The sequence below is a fragment of the Homarus americanus genome, unplaced genomic scaffold, assembly GCF_018991925.1.
Source record: "Homarus americanus isolate GMGI-L3 unplaced genomic scaffold, GMGI_Hamer_2.0 scaffold32583, whole genome shotgun sequence".
Classification (NCBI taxonomy): Eukaryota; Metazoa; Arthropoda; class Malacostraca; order Decapoda; family Nephropidae; genus Homarus; species Homarus americanus.
The window spans coordinates 13268842-13293059 of record NW_024713129.1 but is presented as its reverse complement, the minus strand read 5'-3'; the positions used below and the strand labels follow the sequence as shown (position 1 = coordinate 13293059).

The window sequence follows — 24218 nt, the reverse complement described above, 5'->3', positions numbered from 1 at the left end:
ATGTCTAATGGATAATAAAATACTTAACTCGTTTCATCTTTGTTAGCATAAATAACAAATTTGTAACTGCCAAAGGCACATGGAAATAGCATATAGAATGATTCTATTTACATATATACAATATATTTTTTTGGTTCAACTTCTCTGTGTGAAAGTTTGAAATGTAACAAGTTAGTACTCATTCTTGGACACATCTATTAATTATGTAATATTATCAATCTGTTAGCGGACAATAACTATTCGTAATATAAACAAGTTATAGATAATATATAAATACTCTTCGTAAGTCTGGCCCTATTCAATGTACAAATATATAAAATAAATTTGGTTTCAGTCATTAAAAACATGACCATGTAAAAAGTGAAGATACAGGGAAGCAGAAGACTTAGTTCCAACACAACTAATATTGCTTATTCTCACAGTTGCCAACAACTCTACCAAAACAGCTGCCAACGCATTGTTCCACCTTCATACATATAACAATATGTCACCTTTCAACAATTCTGGGAATAACATCAAAGACTATACAAGCATGCTTTAACGTCAGGTTTGGACCCGAGGTTCATTTTTAAAACTTTTTCTTTAAAACCTACAAAGGAGAGTGCCTACTTCCTTAATGTAAATTTTTATGATAAGTATTTTCACAATATAAAGAAAGTGGACACACTCCCCAACATTGGAGACAGAGCAGGTACACAGGTAAGCCTTGGTAATCTAGCATAATAGTGAGGTTTGCCTTGCCATAGGCATTCACCAGCACTCAAACTTCCAAGAACTGTTGAAACGTCTCAATAGAACACATTTGCACAGTCTTCCTATGAGTATGATCATGTGAGAATTATCAAATCTCCTGAAAAGTGGAAGACAAGAGGGAAGTATCACTAGTGGAAGGCACAGCATATACAGACCCTTTACGCTATTTGTGACATTCCATCACTCCCACATTAATGGGAAGCGTATTATGTGAAAATGTTTATCATTTCTTGAAGTCAAAAATCCTTAAATGTACATCCTCTTTGCCTTATGAGCAAATAATGCCATACAATGATCTTCTGTGGCTGTAATATTATCTTAAGAAAAATAAACTGTGAAGATCCCTGTGGGTGAGTTCAACCGGGATTCTTACTGTCAAGTGAGTGAGTGAGTGAGAGACATGAGACGTCCACCCAGCAACACAGGCATATGGAAGCCTCTTTATGTAAAAGATGAGAACCCTGAAGAAAGCAGACATCTATACACGCGTCTTGTGTCAACAATTCAAGCTGTAAAATAAGAGATTCAGCGACTAAAATGGTAATGTTCTTTGTGTCTGTCGTAGCTTTAGTCCAGGGTCTCCTAAATAAATAAAAGTAAGCCTGGTGGCACTGGATAGACTGAGTCATGAACAAAAATAATATACGAGACCACTGAACGATCCCCTATATTTTTAAAGGGAAGATCAGACCTCCACACCCTGGTCTTCTGTGCTGAAAAGAACATCAGGGCGGAAGACCTTGGGAATGGCACCAGTGGTTGATTGCCTGGCAGTTAACTGCCTCACTAATGGGGAGGCAGACCCAGGCATGGGAGGTGAAGTAGTGGTTGAGGTGGGTGTTGGTGATGAGGGAGATGATGTATGTGGAGATTGTGTGGGAGTGTGTTCACCAGATTTTTGATCTTCACTTGTGACACATGATGAATGAGATATATTTTTATGATCTGAAGTAACCGATGCATACGATGGTAATGTAGTGGCTGCCGTAGGTTGAAGAGGGCTGAGTGGTTCAGTAGGAGAAGCCACTTCATTGTCTGAATCCATACTCAATGGAGGAATGGTGGGACTGGATTTGAGGAAGAATGCCATTTTTTCCCTGAAAAAGAAATTAAATAATGAGTTATTGTAAATTAGTTTCAGACAATGCAAAAATAGGCATAACACTAAGTGTTGGAATCGTGTCAGCCAGATAGCTGTCAACCAAATGTGATGACACATGACCTGAACAGATCAAAACAAATCCCCAGGTGAATGAGGTACAGATATCTGTCCAAGTGTACTGGCCTGCACGGTTTAGAAATTAATGAAGTTCAATGGAACCATTCACATGGAGCACCCAGTAATTTCCTATGGTTATTGCAAATTGTGCTTAATACTGTATATGGTTAAAAGGACCTCCACAGCACCATAAAGCTAGTGAGAAAAGATATACAAGCAATGTCTAATACTGTGTGATTCATTATGGTCAACTCTAAAACTGTATTCCAGACTTACTTAAATGACACAACATCAGGTTGACCTCGAGGTGTCTTTGAATTTCGTAGTTTGTGAATCTCTCTTGATGTTTTCCTCAGCATTTTCTCCATCCTTCTGTCTTCAGGTGACTTAACACCACCACCTTTCGTGGCCTGAAGAAAGAAGAAAATCATAAATAAAATCGGCAAGGAACATTTCATCATAAAATTTTGATGCATTTACACAGCGCAGAATTTACTTATTTACACAAGGGAGTTATTGGTTTTTATACATGTAGCATGCTAACATATTCCATAAGAATGATACAGTAATTGCTAAAGTAAGTCGAAGAGATACACTTCATAAAATAACCATCCAACATTATGGCATTGTCTTTAATGCTACTACACAATAACTTGCCTTTTAATTTGCTTAAATACTAGACCAAATATCTTCCCGACAGGTTCAAAATACTGTACACATCTACCTTAAGGTATAAATGATGCCTTCCTGTTTTATATCAAACAAACACCTATCAGTTACTGCAATAATCAACTCATGGTATTAAATAAATGCAGAGCACCACATTCTGTAGGATGACTCACCTGTGTGAGAACACTGGTCATGGTGGTCTGGTCTGCCAGCCATGATGGTGGGTCAGGGGAGTTCTTAACACTTTCTAGCTGAGTCTTGAGACTACGCAAACCTTCCAGCTCTTCATGTAGCTGACGGAGACGACGTTGCTGAGCTGCTAGATCCAACTCAAGATCCAAAGATGTACGGCCACCCTTCATTCCTGAAATTCAAAGCACCAATTGGTTACCTTCTGTATGACAAAGGTGTACAAAGAATTCAATGTAACAACTTACCGAATTAAGTGAACAAATTCTTCACTACAAATAAGTCTCCAAGCAGTTCTTAAAAATCACAGTAAAACTGTAATTTACAATCAAATTTAAGGCATCTTGTAAGGACTGAACTATTCAAATGCAAAGGCTAATTGTACATGAAAAGTGAAATTGAACAAAAAGGATTACAAGGCACTGCACAGTATGCCCTTTACAGGTATGATCTATAGTACTGGGTAAGATTTTTCAGGTATTTTGTTCAAATACACTTGTCAAACAACACAAGCAACAAAGACCTGTTTTTGTTTTTAATTAACTTTAATGTAGTCTTTTGATTGAAGATGAGAGGCCAAAATTCATTCAAAATATGCTGACAAATGAAAATACTAAACCCGACCAAGATTTATACATAATGTACGTAGTTCCATGAAAAAATTAATACAGTGGGGTATGCTATAACGAATCTAATTGGTTCTAGAACCTTGTTCGTTATAGCATTCGTTCGTTATAGGATTAATCCGTTCCAGGCCCCCAAATACAACCACTTAACACTGAAAAATATAATATAAAATTGTAAAAATTGTAAAAAAGTGCATAAATATGCATCTAAACCCCTGAAATAAAGAATATCATTTAATATTTGTAATAAAAAAACAATAAATTAGAAAAAAAAAAAAAATTAAATAATGTTTGTTGTAGGAGTTTAGTTCGTTATAGCATTCTCAATTTTATAGGTAAAACCGTTCGTTATAGGAATATTCGTAGTAGGATCCGTTCGTTATAGCATACCCCACTGTAATAATTCATTTAAATTGCTCAATATTCCTTACGAGTAAACCACTGACAGTTTGCCTTATAGACTTTTCATACAAATGTCGACTATAACTCGAACTACATACTATGCATGAATTAATAAGTAATAATAATAGACTATCTGGGATGAATTAATAATTAAGAAAGTACAGCAATACATACAGGTACACCACCGATTTTCCGGGAACGTTTGGTCCGGCACCTCTTTTAATCCGGACAAAATTACGAAAGGGCACTTAACTTCCCTCCCTCCCTCCCAGCCATGGTGAAGTTAGTTTTAGGCTTAAAGTTTTTATCTTATAAAATGTAGTTGACTAGACTTAGCAGAATATAACTGGCATTGCTGGAATCCTTGTAAGATAGTGATTAATTTGAGTATAAACATCATATAGTTTCCAAAAAAGATAAAAATTTTAGTCTTGTGTAGTAAATTTGGGTAAAAAGTGTGTACAGTAATGCTGCTCAAAATTGTGGCTTTTTCACATTTAATATTTGTTTAATTTAAATTTATAGCAGTCCATGGTGCTTTAGAGACATGGTAGGTGTATAATTAGTGGGTCAGAGGTGTATTGTTGAATTATTATTACTTGACCTCGGTTGGCCCGGCAAAACGGATAATCCGGAAAGGCTTTGCAACCAAGGGTGCCGGAAAATAGGTGGTGGACCTGTATTATTATCTACTGTTTCTAATTTTCGCTAAACCAAGCATTGTGACAAGCTATTAATACACAAAAATCAAAATTTAGACCCTAATATCCTAGACTACAAAACCTGTTAAATAAATCACAAAACAAAAACACAGAATTGTATGACTAGAATTTTCAAATGAATATTAAATAACTAAATAAACAAGATACACCAATAATGACAAAGATGCATGTAAAATTATATATTATGTATCACATCACTGTACACTGGACAATACATTAACAATGACAATAAAATATGCTACTGTATTCAGATTGTGGGTCATTAGCATGAACAATGTAAGGCAATAAATGGATCATGGGTCAGGAAAAGGCTTAAGGATTTATATTAGTAAAGGGGGAAAACAAGAAATAACAAATGATTTACACAAAGTGACTGATATGATTGTAAGTGATTCTAATTTCTTAAAACTGTATAAAGAATAACATAAAAAGTGAATTAATTATAATGCACATTTCTCTGTACTGTTGATGATTAATAAGATGTACAATGTTGTGCATCCATGTACAGTCCTACTACAGATCTATTTTGTTTACCTGATGACCCAGGTGACCTGGAAGATAATCTTAAGGACCCTCCAAGACGACCTTTCCATCTTAAAGATCTTCTTTCTGCTGTTCCACGTTGGAATGGTGCCCGTCTGTACATGGGCACACAACTGTCACTGTCACTGCGGTTCAGCTAAAATAATGAAATGCATTTTGTAAGTATCAGGAATTTCTGCCAGTTTCTATGCAGTACAGTATACAACAAAAAATACAAAGTTGATCAAGTTATAACACCATTTAAATGTAACCATGCTAGTACCAGTTAAATTAATATCACCAACACTCAGTTTATATCATTGATTAGAGGATAAATCTTCACCTAAGTATGGTATAATCTTTCACTACAAGAAAAACTACATACAATAAAAAGCCAAAAGTAATGTGCACAATAAAAACACTGAAAAATCTTTGCAGCTCAAAGATGCACAAGTCATCCCCTTCATCATTGGGAAATGCAACTCTTCATAAACAAAGCAGGATATTAAATTTTTCCAAGTACAAAGGGTCATTACTTCAAAAAATATAGTTGGATATTATCTCTACTGTCCTCAAATTTACACTAAATCTCAAGTGATAAACTAGTTTATTCCATATTCAGTTAAAATCCAATCACATGTGTTTAAATCATTAATTAAAAAACAAAGTATTAGGGACTGACATTCAGACTGACAAGAGCTCTTGGGTATATCTTCCTAATCTTCTACCAATGGCAAGGAGATAAAAAGCATACAGATACTAAGGAGCACTATAGTTCTAGTACATAAATGGAAGTACAGTAAAGTAGTATATAAAATAAATAAAAAGTTAAAGTTGCTGTTAAATTATAACTAATTTTATTTGATGCATAATTACCTGTCGTAAAAGGTTTTCCACTCCACACACAACTTACCCGACAGACGTAGTGGCTCTTGCCCACTGCAGCAGATGGAGTAAAGGTCTGGGACCTCTTTATCACTGGGATTCCAGGCTTGGGGTCGGTCCCCTCGACCCTTGGAGGTGCAAGGGACGTGCGTGACCCTGCCAGACTGGCCGACAGGGGCATAAACATGCACTCTGTGTTGGTCTCTTTGTCGGCCATCTCGACCAGCTGATCAGTGGAGTCTCCCTCAACAGCTGTGTCCTCCTGTGCAAGCGTGCAATGTTGCCACATCAGCACAACAACCATGCAATGGTGCAGCCAAAGTGCTAACAAAGCTATACCACTAAACCAACATCAAACACACAATGTTCATATTTTCATTAATGCAAATTCAACTTCAGTTTTCAATTTAAATTGCAAGAGTGAACCTCCTAAGCTTATACCCATCCCTTGACATCCAAAAACACAAACTATCAAAGGAGTATCAACATCAGAGCTAATATAAGCACATAATGTCAAAGACATTAAATATAAAAAAAAAACATGCAAGGAGACAGCACCATGTTATTTATGACTTTAAAGCAAATATTAATAAAAGGCATAGCATCTGAGAGTAAAACAGAATACAAACATTCCAAATGATCACAAAAATATGAGGCAAACCAAAACTAGGGTGAGAAAATGATATGCCTCCCAAAACAAAAATAGTTGCCACATAGACAGATGTTCAAGCACACCCAATGAGCATTTACTTACAGCATTCTCTAGAGCTTCTTCCATAACCTCTTCCTGGCCTACTTCAAGCTCTTCCTCCTCTTCCTCTTCATCATCATCATCGTCTGAACCTATCACATGCTCAAAGTCCTCTGATGTGAGATGGAGGTTGAGGCGCAGGGCTTCAGGTCCAAGGTTACGAGTTAGGGTAGAGGTCTGTGATGATATGATTGTGGACTCGTCACTGCTCTCCTCCTGTTCAGTTCACGAAAAAATATGCAGATATTTAATAACCATTGTTAAAGTATTATAAATTTCTTCACATTCCAGTTTAAACCTAACTAGCACCATAGGTTAGGCCTTCAAGGTCAGTTGCAGCACCTGATGTGTTATACCCACTATGACGATCACTGCCTGTTTTTGATTGAGTAGGCATTATTATATGGTTCCCTAGCCAGACTGGTATCTCTGAGGCTGAAATTGGTCACAAATTATAAAATACCAAACAAGCACATTACAGTATTGTAAGTGAATAATCATTTATTATCAGAATTATGCCAAAGATTACAGTACTTACTCCTTCACATGTTTGTGTTCTCCCAGTTTAAATATATTTTCTACATTAAATAAATGCGTAACCGTTAAAAAATCAAGGTCCATAAGATAAGCATTTATAACTTACAATGATATTAACTCAAAATATTCTTATGTTATAATGAAATTTAAATAAGCTTACAGAATGATGAAGAAATAAGGGGCTGATCAATACCCCTAGATAACCCTTTACCAATGATGATGTGGCTAGTTCTGGAATTCTTTTTACATAACATGTGTTTTGGCAAAGCTAGAAGTGAGTCAGAAGCATTAAATATTCTTTCAGATATTTCAACAATCCCAAAAATCTGTCATCTGGGTAATCAGCCTGGGATCACCAGTAATATTTGTCCATTCATTATGTCACTCCATGGCAAGCATCTGCTTCAAACTACATCCCAGCAAAGTTCACTTATAAAAAGCCCTTTCCTTATTTGTCCAGCACTTTTTATACTCAGCCATGTCAAGTCCATTCTTGTCTAAAATATGATTCCTACAAAGCGTGGGAAATGGGTAAAGAATATTAGCTTTTCTTGCAAACTATTCTTCTTACTTTGACATTTGAGGTTGAAACTGAAGACCGCAAGGTTGATGATTTGGAGGATTGGTCATCCCGAGTCAGATGGTCTGGTCTCAACATGGCAAAGTTGAGAATATTGTACCATCGAGTCTGTGGTGTATCCAGGCAAAAGTCTGCTAGACTTATTTGAGCGTATCCCTGCAAAAAAAAAAAATAATAATAATAATAATAATTATAATAACAAATAAAACTAAACAATATATAAATAGTGATTAACTTTACATTTTAGCACATTATCACAGGTGTGAGGTTCATAAATTGTAGTTTTCATCAATTCAATTTATGGTTAACACCAATAACCATCAGAGACTGCACCAAACCAAAGGGCAAAGGACTACAAAATGATAAACATCAATGGTGTCTTGGCACTTACCACACACTCCTCATCAAAGGTTTCATTGGTGTCGCTGACTGCCCATACGTTGACCTGCAGAGTCTTAGATGGAAGTTTACGAGGTGCAACAGGGAAGGCAAAAGTTTCCCCAAAGGTTGGTCTTTCTGTGTTACTGTCCAGGTGTGTGCAGCAGGTGAATGTTGCCGCACCAGCAGGGAACAGTTGTACCTTAATACATCTGTAAGGTTAAAAGACCTTCTCAGTATGAAAATGTATGGTAATCAAAGGACTCTTAATGATACTATCAGCTTTTCAACTAAAATCATAATAATTTTACCGCTGAGAACCAAGAAAGTAGGTGCCTAGCTTAAGTCTTTAGCATCACTTATTATAATCATCAGAGAGCAGAAGTTTATACAGAATTTAAAAAGATAAAATAATTCAAGTGCTATTCAGTAAAAGCAACCCCCTTTACTATCATATAGTATCTAACTTATTACACTTCCAACAATCACCACTAGGGAGAGCTAAGGATATTATGCAGAAAACCACTACCAGTATCTTTCACCGTACACACATCTAAGAATTCTCAGACTTGGATGAGTTGATAGAAACTATGAAAATATTAGTAAGAAAATTATTAATAGTTTTCTCTGACAGTCCCTTGTAAACCAGACACAAGGTGCTTGATGTATCTTCAAAGAAAACATAGGCTACAGTTATCCAGTACAAAGAAGGCCAAGACGTACACTTTGCAGCCATCCTCTGTGTTGAGCATGGACAGGTTACGTGCTCTCTCCACTCCCACATTTAGTAAGCTCTCTTGTTTGCTGTATCTGAGGATTGAAGAATAGTACAAATTAAACTCTCTGTTGAAAAATGGTACATTAGTGGGTTGCTTCAGTGTAATTCTAATTATTGCTCTGGTTGATCCACAGCAGCAGAAATCCCATTAAATTAAATATCTCAACATGTACAGTAATTAAATAAGCCAATATACCCTTCCAATACATCATTATATATAAGTACCTGTACAGTATTACCAGTAGACAAAACTGTACTGTATAACTTAATAAAAGTGTTCAATGCAAATCCATAAACAAAATACACGAGGATATCTCAATACACTACGTATCTATCCAGAACTGTATCAGGCAACTAAAACAATTGCACTCATCTGATGTGATTATGTGTACAGCCTCATTGATGAGTTTAAGTACTGTACTGTTTGCTCACTACTATACCCTCCAGCACTTGTATTAAGCAGAAATATTAATAAACTGAATTACTTAAATACTGAAATTATTTTTACTATTTTTGTTCAGTAATGGCACACCAAAATTATAATATTCATAAAAGTAAATCTAAATAATATAGTACTGTACTGTATTTGGTAACCTGACCATTTTGTTGATCTCAAGCAGGTAAGTGCACAGTATACAGGTTCACCACATATATAACTTACACATGTTTGCTTTTGTCATTATTCCACAGTTATAGTCATTGAAATTACAGTAAAACCTCCATAATCTGGATTAATAGAGGCTCTACCCTTTCTAAAATTAGGTTAATTTGGCATTATGATCAATTGTGTAAGATACTACAGCTGCCAGCAATGCCTGATTTATTTTCATTGTATTCTATCCAAATATTTGTGTATACTGTACAATAATGTAAAATGTATTAGTGTTCAACAGCAAAGATTTATTTCAGCCAGCCAGGTAAACTAGGTGAGGTTTCCGGGTTTTGTTGCATTTTATCAATTATCGCTGTGCCTTATATCAGTGTTTAACAACAAAGATACAGTTCAGCCAATATGTAAGAAGAGGTTTGAAGGTACAGTACATATATTTAAACTACAGTACAGTAATAATTAACCTTCCTTTCTTCCTTAAGTACAGTATAGCCTTTAGCACTTTATGTAATGCAGTAAAAGTTGTTTGTTACCTTCTCAAGATTATGATATATATATATATATATATATATATATATATATATATATATATGGAGAAAGGAGTTGTTAAGTTCACAGACATTCTTAACTTCACTTATTTCCTTTTTCTCAATATTCTGCATTAGTTTTTTGCCATGACTCCCTAAATAAATACAGTATAACATAAAATAAAAAAGAACCATCTGTTAAGTTCTCTATGGTTTTTAAATGGCAGCTGTTAGACTACAGTACAAACTTAAGTATTGTACAGGGTAATCATCAAAAATATACTAATCATGTCGAAACAAAATAATGGTAACACCCAATGCTCTCTATGCTGTGGCTTCTCCCAAATCCTTAAATTTCATTGCCTAACCATGGACAAAGGGATGCTTTGCGAGACACTGCCCATATAAAATGTAATTTGCTATGATTCAAATATGGTTGGAAAATAGATGATTTAAATTTCCCAAAAATAGATAATTCACAAATTGTGGAGGTTTTAGTGCACTGTACTTGGAGAATCCTCAGTCCTCTCTGACAATAATATTCCCATTAAGCTCCTGGTAATGGTACAAAACTTTCAAACTACAAATGCATCATGGATGGATAAATCCTTAATTACACAAACAAGAGAATCCGGAGGTTCCTTTTCACTTAGCTGGAGTATGAGTACAGAAAAATAGTGATATCGCTGAGAGGAAACTGTAATGGAATCTCACAGCCATCACCAAAATAATATGTGGATGTAGCAGACACATAACTGAGCCCATCTTAAGCCTCTGCAATGGCATTCAAATTGTGATCTTTAATCAATCAACCTAATTAGCAAAATCAGAGAAATCTTCAAACACTTTTCTAAATTAGTAAATACCCGGTATGGCTCTTGGAAGAAACATGAAGCTATGATCCCAAAAAGCCACCAACAACAGAGCCAACAAGCCATGAACACGTGACCCCAGGCTTTGTTTTTAGTTTTCCAGTAAATTTATAAACCATGGTGACTGGAGGTAACTGAAGATAATGCAATCCGCAGTCACGCTATACCTTCTTATACTAGAGTGTAATGATTTGTGATGCTGCACAGCTCATTATTTCAACAGCAGATATTGCGCCTAACTGACAATATCATAAACAAGGTTCACAGCTAGTGGGATCCCAGTCACTCCTCACAGTGAAACTATCAAATTGGGAGGAAGCAGAAAGAAGCTCCAAGTGCAAAGCAACATGCACCCAGTAAAAAAATAAATAAATATTTTAATAAATAATTAAAATACGAATTAGGGACCGAAGATGATCCCCACCAGAACTAGTTCCAGAAAAGTCAAACAAATTTCCACTTGACATGGATCACATCAACCATGAAACCAGGTCACCCCATATTCAGACCCACCACCAGGAACTAATTAAACCCAAAAATTGGAACCTGGAAAATGTGAACAGATAACTAGTAGCTATAATTGAGAACATTGGAGACAGTTGTTGAATAGAACTTAAATAATTTGATTTTTTTATTCTGAAATTCTTCTGATGAATGAAAACCTCCCCTAGAGAAAACTGTCCCCAAAATCTCCAACCATTACAGCCTAACTTTACACAAAACCTTGCCAATACTCTCCCTACCCAGCCAGCCTAAGATCTGAACTGGGTTTCTATTCTCTCAAAGTCATATTATACATTCCTTTCATCACTTTCATACCAGCTCACTCAAGTCTACACTGCCCATGTTTCACTTTCACACAATACACTTCTTATGCTGGTATATAATTTATCTTTCCAATCAAACAAAGAGAAGGTCCTCTAACTGTCAATAAAGGCAAGCACTTCCTGAACTACTTCCTGCCACTTCTGACTCTTGCAACTGTGCTAGCTTCAGCACTAATCACATCAGCCAGGTAGCAGGAGTGGTTAAAGTAGTCCAGAGATAAATTCATAATGTAAAGCTTTTTAAGCCTTGCTAATGTCACCTGAACATATGGCAGAGTCAGCAAAATCTTCCAGTCTGCCATATACTGTACACCCTTCAACACTTTAACGCTGAAGCACAGTTGACACAAACACCATCATAAAAATTTATTACAATGGCATATGGATGGTGCATATTGCATCATCAGATGAAAATACGTTAGATGCACTAAAATTAAATTTAATATAACAAACATTAAATATATATACAGCATAACATTTACACTCTATAAATTCCATACTGTAATATTAATAATGATAAAAAGATACAAACTGAAAAATTTTTGCACAGCAGCAGCTACTCATTCACACATCCCATGTACAACAGAAGAGGATCTTTCAATAGCATTCTTTTTCCCAAGATCATCAACTTCATAACATTCTTCTTACCACTTTAACGCTCTTTCACGCAATACTGCACGTTCCATTCACTTTTGCATCAATCAATTTCATTCTTTTTTCCACCAACACACTCTTCAAAATTATTTAACTTCTCTATTAACCAAACTCCAACTACAGTATCATCCTGAACTTAGAGGCAGTAAAGGTGTGGTTCCATCATCATTATGAACATTTATCATTACTATAAGGAATGTGCACTACGTATAACTGTAAAGTAAAATTGTATGGATCAAGTACCAGGTACCATATTTTGTAATACCTGTACTGTACAAAGGTGCTTATAATCACCTTCCTTGGGCAGTCATATTATCACCAGGAAATTCAGGATGGGTTATCCACTGGTACAGATGGTGCTTTTTAGATTACATTAGCATATTTCAACATATTGTTATTTTAGGTATTGCAGCTGAGCTAGTCAAAATATATTACAGTACAGGGTATTCCTAAAAATTGGGAGTCTCTTCCTAAAGCACATTTACTTTTCACTCATTACTCATGCAATAAGGGCACACATTTATCACATTAAAATAAATATATACAAGTCGTATGGGTCATATACACTTGTAATAAGTGTAATGATCATACCAATATTATAGACACGTAGCTAAAATACCTAATCTTGTAATAAAAGGATGTACGCATATAAAGACACCGAAATTTTCAATATTCCAAGTTGGATAGCTACCTTTTGCATAATCCTCTTAACAAACTTTGGTGGGAGAGAATTAGGCATATGTGTGCATGGACATACAGGTGTAAATCATAATACCCTCCAACATATGTAAAGGAAGAATAAAAAAGAGTCTTACCTTAGTTTAATCTGCACCTGTGATGTTTCTGGTGGCGAGGCTGATCCCTTGGGATACGCTTCATAGACTCCTGAATCTCCAGCCACAGACTCATCACTCACTGCTGCTGACATTGTCCGTGCATTACTGTCTTCCCTTTCCCCAACACAGCCCTCCTCTTCCTCATCCACCATTTCATATAGCACATCACTTTCACCACTCGCCCGTCCTAATAATACACCACTAACACTTGTGTTTGCTACATTAAACTCATATTCTGTCAATTCCTTCACTTGTTTGTTTCCTATCAATGTGGAGTCTAACTGCTTGCCGGCAACCTTTGCCACATGAGGATTTGACAAAGCTCCAGACTCAGTCGTGGAAGGAGCGAGACACAATTCTACTAACCGGTCCTGTACCGTACTAAGATCTACATTGGCAAGTTGTCCATTCCCAGTGCAACCCCCTTCCCCTGGAGTAAACCGAGGTGGCCCAAGAGGGTCCATGCCTGAAAGAGCTTCACAGGCAGAGGTAGGTGGGGAGAGAGAAGAGAGGGAGCTCCGTGGAGACAATGATAACATGGACTGGGACAATGCAGCAGAATTTCCACTACTTTCTTCCAGGGTCCGCAGTTTTTCAGCATATTGCCGGTCAGCCTCTGAGTTGGACTTTAACAATCTTTCCACACGTTTTTGTAGTTCCGTCATATTAAGAGCAACATGCTCACTCGAAGAATATTGCTGTCCACCGTATATATCAGTAAATGACAGGCTGGATAAAGAGCCCTTGCTGGATGTGGACAAAGATCCCAGCGATGATGATGACGACACAGAGAGAGTTGATGCAGACAGTGACCGTAGCTGTCCCTCAAGGCCCACCATAATGCGTACTGTGTCACGCAAGCGGCACAACAGATCTTGTCTTTGTTCTTGTAAGGAAAGCCGTTCAGCCACTGCCTTGTTACTAACCTCCAGGGCCTTAGCCAAGTCACACTCCAATTGGTTGATCTTATCTTCCAATTCACAAACCTGTAAAGGGTCAATTGAATATAAACAAAAATAAAATTCTTATTTGTCTGTTTATATCACATACTGTACATGGCATTTTTCTAATTCTAAACAACACAATTAATGAGAAATTTTGCCACAAAATTTGGGTCAAAGACAATTCCTACATCTTTAAAAAGTAGATCAAACTATGAAGCTTGAGACATAACCAAAATACTTCTGTAAGCTAATAGGGGTAATACTTATGTGAAGTATTTGCATTTATATATGTGTGGAGGGATAGATTAATATGCAGCAATAAGAATAAGTTTTTTAGTAAGGTATTCATATTGTAAAAAATTACCTATTATGAGGGTTTACTGTAGCTAGACATGACTGACACAAATAACTCCTGTTACCCGACTATAAGGTAACTAGGACTGTCCTGAACACTTGTCTCGCCTTACACATAACTCCCTCATAGATCCATCAATAGCAAGTCCCATATTCTTAAGTTGTCATATATGTGGTGTCACTAACAAATAAGGTAGATTTTAATTTCTCTAAGGAGCAGGAAATTAATATCAATAATCTGAAGATAAATAAAGGAAACAAAACACGTACTGTATATATAAAAAAGAAAATATAAATAAAGTCTGGTGTCTATTTTGACTAACCATGTAGCAAATGAATCTAAAACAATCGTCCAGCCATGTTTATATACCCACTTATCATCCTTGTACTGATTATACTGAACAAATACAAGGAGGAGTAAAACCCAGTGTGACTCTAGACTTCAATATGAAAATAATTCTGTAAATCTAATTAACTGATACACAAAGACAACTTCACACCTGGGGAAATATTTAACTCTATGAAGATACACATGTCATAGTTCAAGTATACCTGTAGTGGGTCATGAGTATATGATCGTACACTTCGGAACTCTCTCAGTAGCTGCTCCTTCTCCTGAATAAGAACTACGCGGTCACGGTCCCCCTGAAGATCCTCGGGTGATAATCTCTCTTCTAACCCCGCTAAATCATGTTGCAGCCCCTTCAGTGTACTCTTTGCAGAGTCGTACTCTAGTTTGAGTCTCGTGAGCTCTGCCAAACGTGCACCAAGAGGCATGCCCTGAAAGGGGAAAGATTTGTGTGAATTAAGATATGAAGAGATTTCTCACTGGTACTCAATATTTATAAGGTATGGGTGCATACAAATTCATATGATGTAAATCTCGATTGAACCATACCTCACCACCAAAATCTGTCTGTGATGCAGTGCTATGTTTTTCTGATGATTTTTCCAAGTTAGCTTCTATAGTTTGTGTTGTTTCTGCAGAAATAATGTCTTCTCTCAACACCGTCAAGGATTTGATGAGTTCTGCCTTTTCTTTTTCTCCTGCCCGTAAAGACTCTTCAATATTCTTGAGCTCAGCAATGATAACTTGGGCCTCTTCTACAGTGTAACCTGTTGTGAGACCGCTTAACTTTTCTTGAACTCTGCAAAGCGATAAAATACATTTACTTTCTAAAGCAGCTTCCATTTTGCACTTATGCTTTATTAAAAAATAAATAAATATATAAAATAAAGGTCAACAGTGCCAGCAAATTTACTTAGCTTAAGCTGTTATAAATTCATTTGCCGCCTCAACCCTCTATTCCTCTAAGTCATCTATTAATTTTTTTTTTACTGTGTTGGTTTCTTCTTCTGAGAGCCTGAGTCAGAATTAAGTAGTGAATACAACACAGTACACCAAATTTTGAAGCACATGTAATAATAGCTAAATGAACAAGACACCCTACAGTTCTTTTGCTAATATCCAAATTATGGTACAATAGTCTACATACAAAACCTTCACATATCAAAACCTCTGGACATTTCCAATTACCATTTTCAATGAGACACTCTTACACTGTCACTCAAACTTACTTTTAGAGTACACTGCACTGTACTGATAGTTTTTATCAGGTAATTCAAATAAACCTTGCACACCTGGTAGCTAGTTTTTTTTTCACAAGATACATTAAGACACCAATTGGTTACACTTTTTCATAAAACAAAATACAGCCAAACTCACTGTGCTAGTGTTTGCATGCCAGCCTCTGTGTTGGCTACTTCGTGTTTTATCTGATGGAGTTCCCTTTTTAAACGACCCACACGACTTCTGGCCATGGCCACGTCTGTCTTGAGCAAGTCTGGGTCATACCGTCCAGCACCACTTCCACCCGAACTTACTGTTGTAAATAATAATAAACACCAATTAGTACATACAACAGCAAAATACATGATAGCAAATGAAGCAAGAATCTGAGTTTACTCCTCAATCTGGTCACTCTGATTACTAGCAGGAAAGGATTAAAAAATGTGAGTAAGAAATATAAAATTCATAAAGTTCATAAATCACAGAACAATAAACATTATATACTCTCTACTAGATGAAAACTATCTCCTGTTTCATACTGCCACAGCCAGAACATGGGAAGAAAATTAATAATCCTGCAAACAAAAGTGTCTAGACAACTGGTAATCACAATTTCAAAGGAAGATCTATATTTACGGTCCCAACCACCATAATAACACAGGATAAAGAAGAATTAAAAATGTAACAAAAAACATTGCACAAGAGAGGACAACTTACATGAGGATCTTGAGCTGAACAGGTTGGTGAGTGTGGTGTTGAGGTGATGGTACTCATCCTGAGCTAATGCAAGTCGTTGTTCTTTGACTTGCATTATATCTTGCTTGGCACTGAGGTCATTCTGTGCTGAACAGAGATATTCAGACAGCATGGCCTCCTGAACGCTCCGCCATGCTAATCTGGGGTCCTCAATTTGGTTTTGTTCTGTGGGTCATTCAAATGGTTTGTTAACTTTACTTACTGTGAAACAGATAGCAGAACAAAGTACTGTGCTGTATAAAACTTATAGAGAATAAAAAAGTCATAATTTACCTACACAGGTATACTGAACCATTCTTTTCAAGAAATTCACAGAGGAGACTAATGTTACCCCATTCTGGTTTTACCCAAAATCTTCCCTCAGGTACACTCAACCATATGCCCTAGTGTTACTTTTAATTTTCAACATTAAAAAATAACCATAAAATTTGATGGAGAAGTATGATACTGTATTCAGTCAAGTTTTCCCTTTTAGTAATGTACCTTCAATTACATAATGACTGTCTATGGATAAATTTGTAATTTTGAGATACAAAACAAAATATAAAGGAATGTATCTACAGTACTTTGTAAATCAGAAAAAACCTGAAGAACAGTGTTGTACTGCTTTCATAAGATATTTCTTTGCTTAATGTGAAGCATTACAATGTTTTCTTGTGTCTTACAAAATCTTAAAAATAAATTATTGTACAATGATCACTCCATACGTAATACTGTACTACTTCAAGGCATCTTCACTGCTCAGTTCAAACTTAGTGGTGGTATGCACTGCTAGTGGAAATTGCATTACTTTCACACAAGCAAGGTGAAACTTAATAAACTTTCAATTTGTTTGGATTATGAAAGTTGTGCTTTAGTTTAGAAAGGCTACAATCTTAAAGTGACAAAAGTGACTTATTACTGTACCCGGTACCTAATTTATAGGACTTTCTCCAACAATTATTAATGTTTATCATATTTTTATCATACAAATAATTTTCTTCTTTTCAAGACGACTTTGTTGTGTGTGATATATTAAGTGAAACAATTATTTTAAGAATTAAAAAAAAATGTTAGGACTCTTCAGCCAAACTCACAATTAACTTAACTGATTTATAATCCACGGAGTCTGTGAGGGTTAACCCTAAAGATTTGGCTGGGTTTACAGTGCACAGGACCAGGAAAATAGAGAAGGAATAGTTTTACTTACTGTTAATGTGATCAACATAGTATACACCAATCTGGCCTTCGAAGCACTCTTCCCAGCCATAAGGTAGTTCATGACCTACACAGTCGGCAAAGGTCTGAGCTTTGGTGTAGCTGAAAAAAAAAATTTATATCAATTAATAATACTGATCTTTTGTTGAGATTTTGTTCTGCTAATAAAAAGAATAATTTTTTTTTACAAATATTTCTTCTTATGAAGCAAAATTTACTGTTTAATGATTTATTATGTTCTCTTTCAGTAGAAATAATTATGAATTCTGACACTATTCAAAAACGTTTGTTTATTTTACCTTTACAAACAATTATTATACAGTACAAGAAAAACAAATACAGTTGGGTGCAAACGATGACACACACACAGTATTGTACAAGGTAGTACAGTACTTATAAGCAAGGTAAAAGTAAGTAATTACTGTACACACATTGGCATAAGTAGTTTACCTGAAATAAAAATGAATTTCCATATTAATTGGCTTACAAATGAGCCAAATGAAAAGTGAAGAGGGAAAAATTCAAGTGCAATACTGGTACAGTACCCGGTACCCTACTTAGCTACTAGGAATATTTGAGTGCAACATGTAACCAACAGTAAGTATAGCTAATTACACTACAGTAAAGTGTGTATGTCATTTTCCAAGCTTTCTGGCATTGTACTTTATAAAATATTACAGGTATTTTAAGGTAGCTAATGGTTTACTTCCCATGTGTAACAGAGCAAGGTGTCGAAACAGAAGCTCCAAACTAAATATCAAAACAAGTTCAGTAGTGTTGTGGTGTACTAAAGTGAGAAATACCCCTTGTGCACACAACAAAACTTGTGGCCCCGCATGTCGTACTACACACCGGCCCCCAGCAGACACTTGGTGCAACATTCCTCACTTGTGCCAAGAATGTCTCCCTTGGTATTTAAGTCAACTAAAATAAGGAAGCCATGGGGAGGAATGTGGATGTGGACAGCCAAAAATGTACACAGGGAAACAGTCTGGGTTAATTTTGCTGTTAGGTTATCCAAGATTAAAGCACACATTTATTTTTGTCCAATGCTTGATCTGCATCTTGGATGCCACTGATTTATGGAGATAGCTACTGCACATTTAGACAAAAACAAAGATTTGGGAACTTTTGCACTAACACTACATTATGAAGGGCATACTGTTCTGTACTAAAGTGCACCAATGTACATGACTAAATTTATCCAAGTACAGTATTGTATGAGTAATTATTGCCCTTAATTTCTAATATTACCCATTCTGCAATAACCACAAAAAGTTATGTACAGTATTCCCAAAAATTTAACTGATGAACAGGGGCCATTTCTGATACAGTAAATAAAGGTTGTCAAACATCATAAAGGTAGTACTGTATCGTTTCAATCAGAGAAGTCTCTCAAATTATTGAATGAAAATGTCATTTCAAATGGATGGATGGAGAGGGGTAACAACATATGGACACCCCATATTCTACGGCAGGGACATAAAAGTAATAATATAACACCAATAATCACAGCTTGGCAGAAGTCTGTAATGTGATCTAATTTAACCTTGTAATATCACAGTGAATTTTAAATTACTCTACCAAACATAAAATGGCGATTCTTTTTTCTTCTTTTTTTAAACAGCCATACACACACACAAATTCCAGTTCATATTAATTGTATGAAATTTACATTTTGAAAAAGGTGTTGTTATGGAACACAAGAAGTGTTTTGGTGCAAATAAGAATATGTTGACACATTTAATGGGACTATATCCTGGGTCAGCTAGTGTGAGGTGGATCAGAATACAGTACAGTATGTATTCATATAGCTATGCTTAAATTGCTGAATAAGCAAAAAAATAGTTGTTTTATTGTCAACATAGACCTACTACTGTCCAGGAATATGATGCTGGTAGATTAAAATTTTCTAAGACTAATCTTTCAAGTACTGTAACATTTCATGCTCTTAAAAAAAAATAATAAAATAAATGTTGATGATGAGTTATTTTTTAGCAATTTATGATTACAGCCACACCCATTTCTACTTAGTTCATAAAATACATTCACCTATCAATACAGTACTAATCCCACAATCACACTTCCCATGTCAACGTGAATACAGTAGTCATTAATTTATCAACAATGTATGGTTTTATATACTTAACTCAATGCTGTTCCTTAAAATAGCCCAGCCTTAATTTACTGCATGTAATGAAACATAATACTGTACAATATACTGTACTGCAAATTACAAACTCCAGTAACCCTGTTTTGTAGTACAGTACTGTACAGGTATTACTGATCACTGCATACACAGTCTAATTTTTGGTAGGAGTAAAGTTTCACTCCATTGCATCTTATTCTATGATAGAACCTATACTGTTATGTTTATTCTAAGAAAAGAATGCAAATCCAGATGGGATTACTGCACAAAAGAAAATTTATGATCTTCTAAATCTCAAAATGAAGTGCCATAGTTTTCAGCTTTAAGCATTAATGTTTCAATATGATCCATGAAATCGGGTTCTTTGTATGTTCCGGACTATTTTCATTTACATTAGGATTGTAAGTGGGGGTCACCTAGAGATCATAACAATTTAACAAAGGCAGCACTAATACTGTACGTGTAATGCATATCACCATCACTGTGTAATATTTAACAAATACAAAGTGAAAGAATATAACTAAAAAGACTTATTTTATTTATCAACTGATTTTTTTCGGCTAAATGGTTTCTGGACAATTCAACACGTGCAGACACTTAACCACTTGATAAAATTAAACTGTAAACCTAACTTCATTAATCTAACAAAGCCAAACTGACCTAACATGCCGGCCGATATCTAAACAGCCAGTTAGTGAGATCACGTCACCCTTACGTTATTTTAATCATCTTAGACTAGTAAGTAGATATGTGGGAATTTGCATCCCTGTGTATATGTATGTATGTATATCATGTATGGTGCGCACGCATGCACACAAAATTTACATGACACAATTGATTGTTTTGCCAAATTGGAATAACATTCAGTTTACATTGGTAAATCTAAAGAGAAATTAGTTCATATATGGCAAAAAATTTGTTGTTTCGTTTCAAATACCATTTCCTATCATATCATACCATAACTAAACTCCACCTAAATTTGATTTGGTTAGCAATGATGCCATAATTCTTTATCTATGCAATATTATGATTATCTAATGTTTATCTTTGAAGAAGTAAATTGATAATATATATATATATATATACAGTGTGTGTATATATATATATATATGTATATATATATATATATATATATATATATATATATATATATATATATATATATATATATATATATATATATATATATATATATATATATATATATATATATATATATATATATATATATATATATATATATATATATATATATATATATATATATATATATATATATATATATATATATATATATATATATATATATATATATATATATATATATATATATATATATATATATAGTGTAAAACAATTCCTGCAATATCCCCACTTAACATGACATTCTCACACACACACACAGTAAGTTGACAATTTTATCAGTAAAAAAAAATCTTCAATGTGTTTGGATTCCCAAATACTGTACAGTTTATACTTTATTCTGTTGGGTCAAAATCAGATGAAATTAAATTTATGAAAAATGGTTACCCAACAGAAACAACATTAAGTTAAATTAGCAAGTCCAAGGTTATGAACAGGAAAACAAATTACCAATACAGTATTATACTGTACATGATGAGCAAATTTTGCTAAAACAAACCACTGAGCACTGTCTAAAAAGTTTGTGGGAAATTATCAATGACTAGTTATGGTTTGTTTTCATTCGCTGAACTAAACATGCACTTGCCGCTCACTGTGCTTGAAATATTACAGTTTAACAGTGATGTAGAATTACAACTTCTAATACAACTCCAAACAACTTTTCCTTTAATAAGTTTTCTGTCAAATTTGTAATAAGCTGTTGAGTGAGTGTGTGCACACATGGTTATCCTTAATGCTGTATAAAAATAAAATAAATTCAAAACCCCCTTTTAGCTTTTGTAACTAAACTTGAGGACATAAATAAGAATAAACTACAACTAGTTGCTGGGTTGTGATTGTAAAATCACTCAAATTTGTTTTAAATATTTAACTCAAAAACATGTGACTCAAGACTATTTGTATGTACCTGTCTGTAATTATGCATGCATGTGTATCTGCATGCATGTGGAGGTCACTGTGTGCATGCAAATGCTTGTGCAAATGTTTATAAAATATTAGTGCTAACACAAATATTCATGAGAATAATGCTTATTCATATACACACTGCATGTTTAAGTTGCAAGTGCATCATTTATACACACACCAATGAAATGTATGAAAGACTAAAGGCCTAAATTCATCTCCTTGAGGGTACAGTAGTCATTCATGAAGTACCTGCATCTGTTCAACAAGTCAGGGGAGGGGGGGGGGATATTTAGCCTGAGGGGCTACAAAAATGTATGTATGAATGAAAGACATGAATGCATGTATGAAAGGACAGAGACAAGACCACACAAAAGAGATTGAGAACTAATTCAAGATGCAACAGCTTGGAAGAATGAGAGAATATACAAAGACATGGCAGAAAAAAGAAGAATAAGAGGAAGGGTGTAAAAATGACGGAGGTAGAGGGAGAGAGGGAGAAAGAGAGGGAGAGAGAGGGATGGGTGGGAGGGAGGGTCGTTGGAGTACTCCGCACCACACTCTTACATACCTAACATTCCTCAACCAACAACCAGGGTCGCACATTCCAAAGGCGTATGGACCTATTTCCTCAAAGCCATCTAACTTTTTATCTGTTTTACGTAGATATATCTCTAAAACACACTGTCGTACCATTATACACACCAAGAGTGCTGATATAAAATAAATACAGGAGTAAAAGACTGCCTGGTCCCACACATACGGACACGGGCTCTCCGAACGATAAAGGAGGCCACATTAAACTTATATTATGCAAGCTGGATTTCAACCTTAACCAACTTGATATTCCACTTTATGATCACTGTATGTATTCTTCGTTTCACAGAGAACACCAATAAGCACCATAACACCTTGATATTATCACAAAAGCACAAATTTGAGGGACTCAACATAGGCGCTAAGTCGGCCTACCTGTCTCTTGGGTCAATCCATGTGGTTTTCTTGTTGTTGTGATCGATAAAATATATCTTTCCGTCATAATCATGCCCAATTTCCCATCCAGAAGGTAATGGTAACTCTCCATTTCGTCTTCTAGGCATGTTTTAAGTGAAAAACACAGATAAATTCTCATCACTACCGTCCACTGTCCTCCATATTGAGACTTCTAATGACGTAGAGCCTTCTTAACCAATCATGATGGAGTAACCCCAAGGAGCCAATCCGCGCGCTGCATACCACAAACTTATGATGTTGTGATGACGTAAGGATGACGGCATGGAGTCTCCACCAATCATAAGCGAGACACCCCTGGGAACCAATCAAATCCCTGCATTCCAGAGGTGGAATCAACGAAAATGTTCTCTATGACATATTGCTAAAAGGGTTAGATTTGGATATATACATATCTGTGTTTATTTGACGGGATATTTGACTCTAGCTACGCACGTTTCACTACGCGCGTAGAGCGTGTCCTTGATGACATGTTCCTCAAAACCTGTGTTAAACAGTTAAAAGAGCTTACCTTACTTCCTTGATGATCATCAACCAAAATATAAACTATATGTGCAAATATGCGGTTATTATGAGTCAAGGGTAATCCAATCTTTAGATTCCGTGATATCAGTAAAAGATTGTAAACACCTAAGCCTCTGGAATGCTGATTAGAGTGGCACGAGCAGTAGAGGTCACCCGAACCGCCAGCGAGCGAGTCTCGCCGTTATGTCTTTCAATAATAAGGCCTATTTATTATGTCAAGGTACTAAAAATTAACTGCGGGATGTTAAAATACATCATTAATATAAGTAGGATTAAACTTACCTTCACCAATACAAACTAGAAACAAGCAATTTTTTGTCTAAATAATG

At 35.4% G+C, this 24218-nt stretch overlaps 1 protein-coding gene across 2 annotated transcripts; it reads right to left on the bottom strand.

Moving 5' to 3' along the window:
* Positions 1-27: 27 nt before the first annotated feature.
* LOC121867515 (protein kibra-like) lies at positions 28-23510 on the bottom strand. Of its 2 annotated transcripts, XM_042367494.1 has the most exons (16): positions 23326-23510; positions 18151-18260; positions 16923-17126; positions 16362-16518; positions 15534-15783; positions 15188-15415; positions 13317-14323; positions 8957-9043; positions 8247-8445; positions 7847-8011; positions 6742-6954; positions 6016-6249; positions 5115-5259; positions 2815-3005; positions 2249-2382; positions 28-1850 (listed from the first exon to the last, which is right to left on the bottom strand). In XM_042367494.1, exons 1-16 carry the CDS (start codon positions 23451-23453, stop codon positions 1439-1441), a joined length of 3864 nt encoding a protein of 1287 aa, XP_042223428.1. In that variant the 5' UTR covers positions 23454-23510; the 3' UTR covers positions 28-1438. The 2 variants fall into 2 exon arrangements, with proteins under 2 accessions (XP_042223428.1, XP_042223436.1); XM_042367502.1 differs by lacking the exon at positions 6016-6249.
* Positions 23511-24218: the final 708 nt, after the last annotated feature.

Bases quoted from the DNA above. Each gene is read 5' to 3' on its own strand.
- LOC121867515 (XM_042367494.1), bottom strand. From the start codon at position 23,453: ATGCCTAGAAGACGAAATGGAGAGTTACCATTACCTTCTGGATGGGAA. The intron at 15,784-16,361 runs GTGAGTTTGGCT...ATCGCTTTGCAG, and splicing joins GGCATGCAAACACTAGCACA to AGTTCAAGAAAAGTTAAGCG. The intron at 8,012-8,246 runs GTAAGTGCCAAG...TTTTTTTTGCAG, and splicing joins CCTTTGATGAGGAGTGTGTG to GGATACGCTCAAATAAGTCT.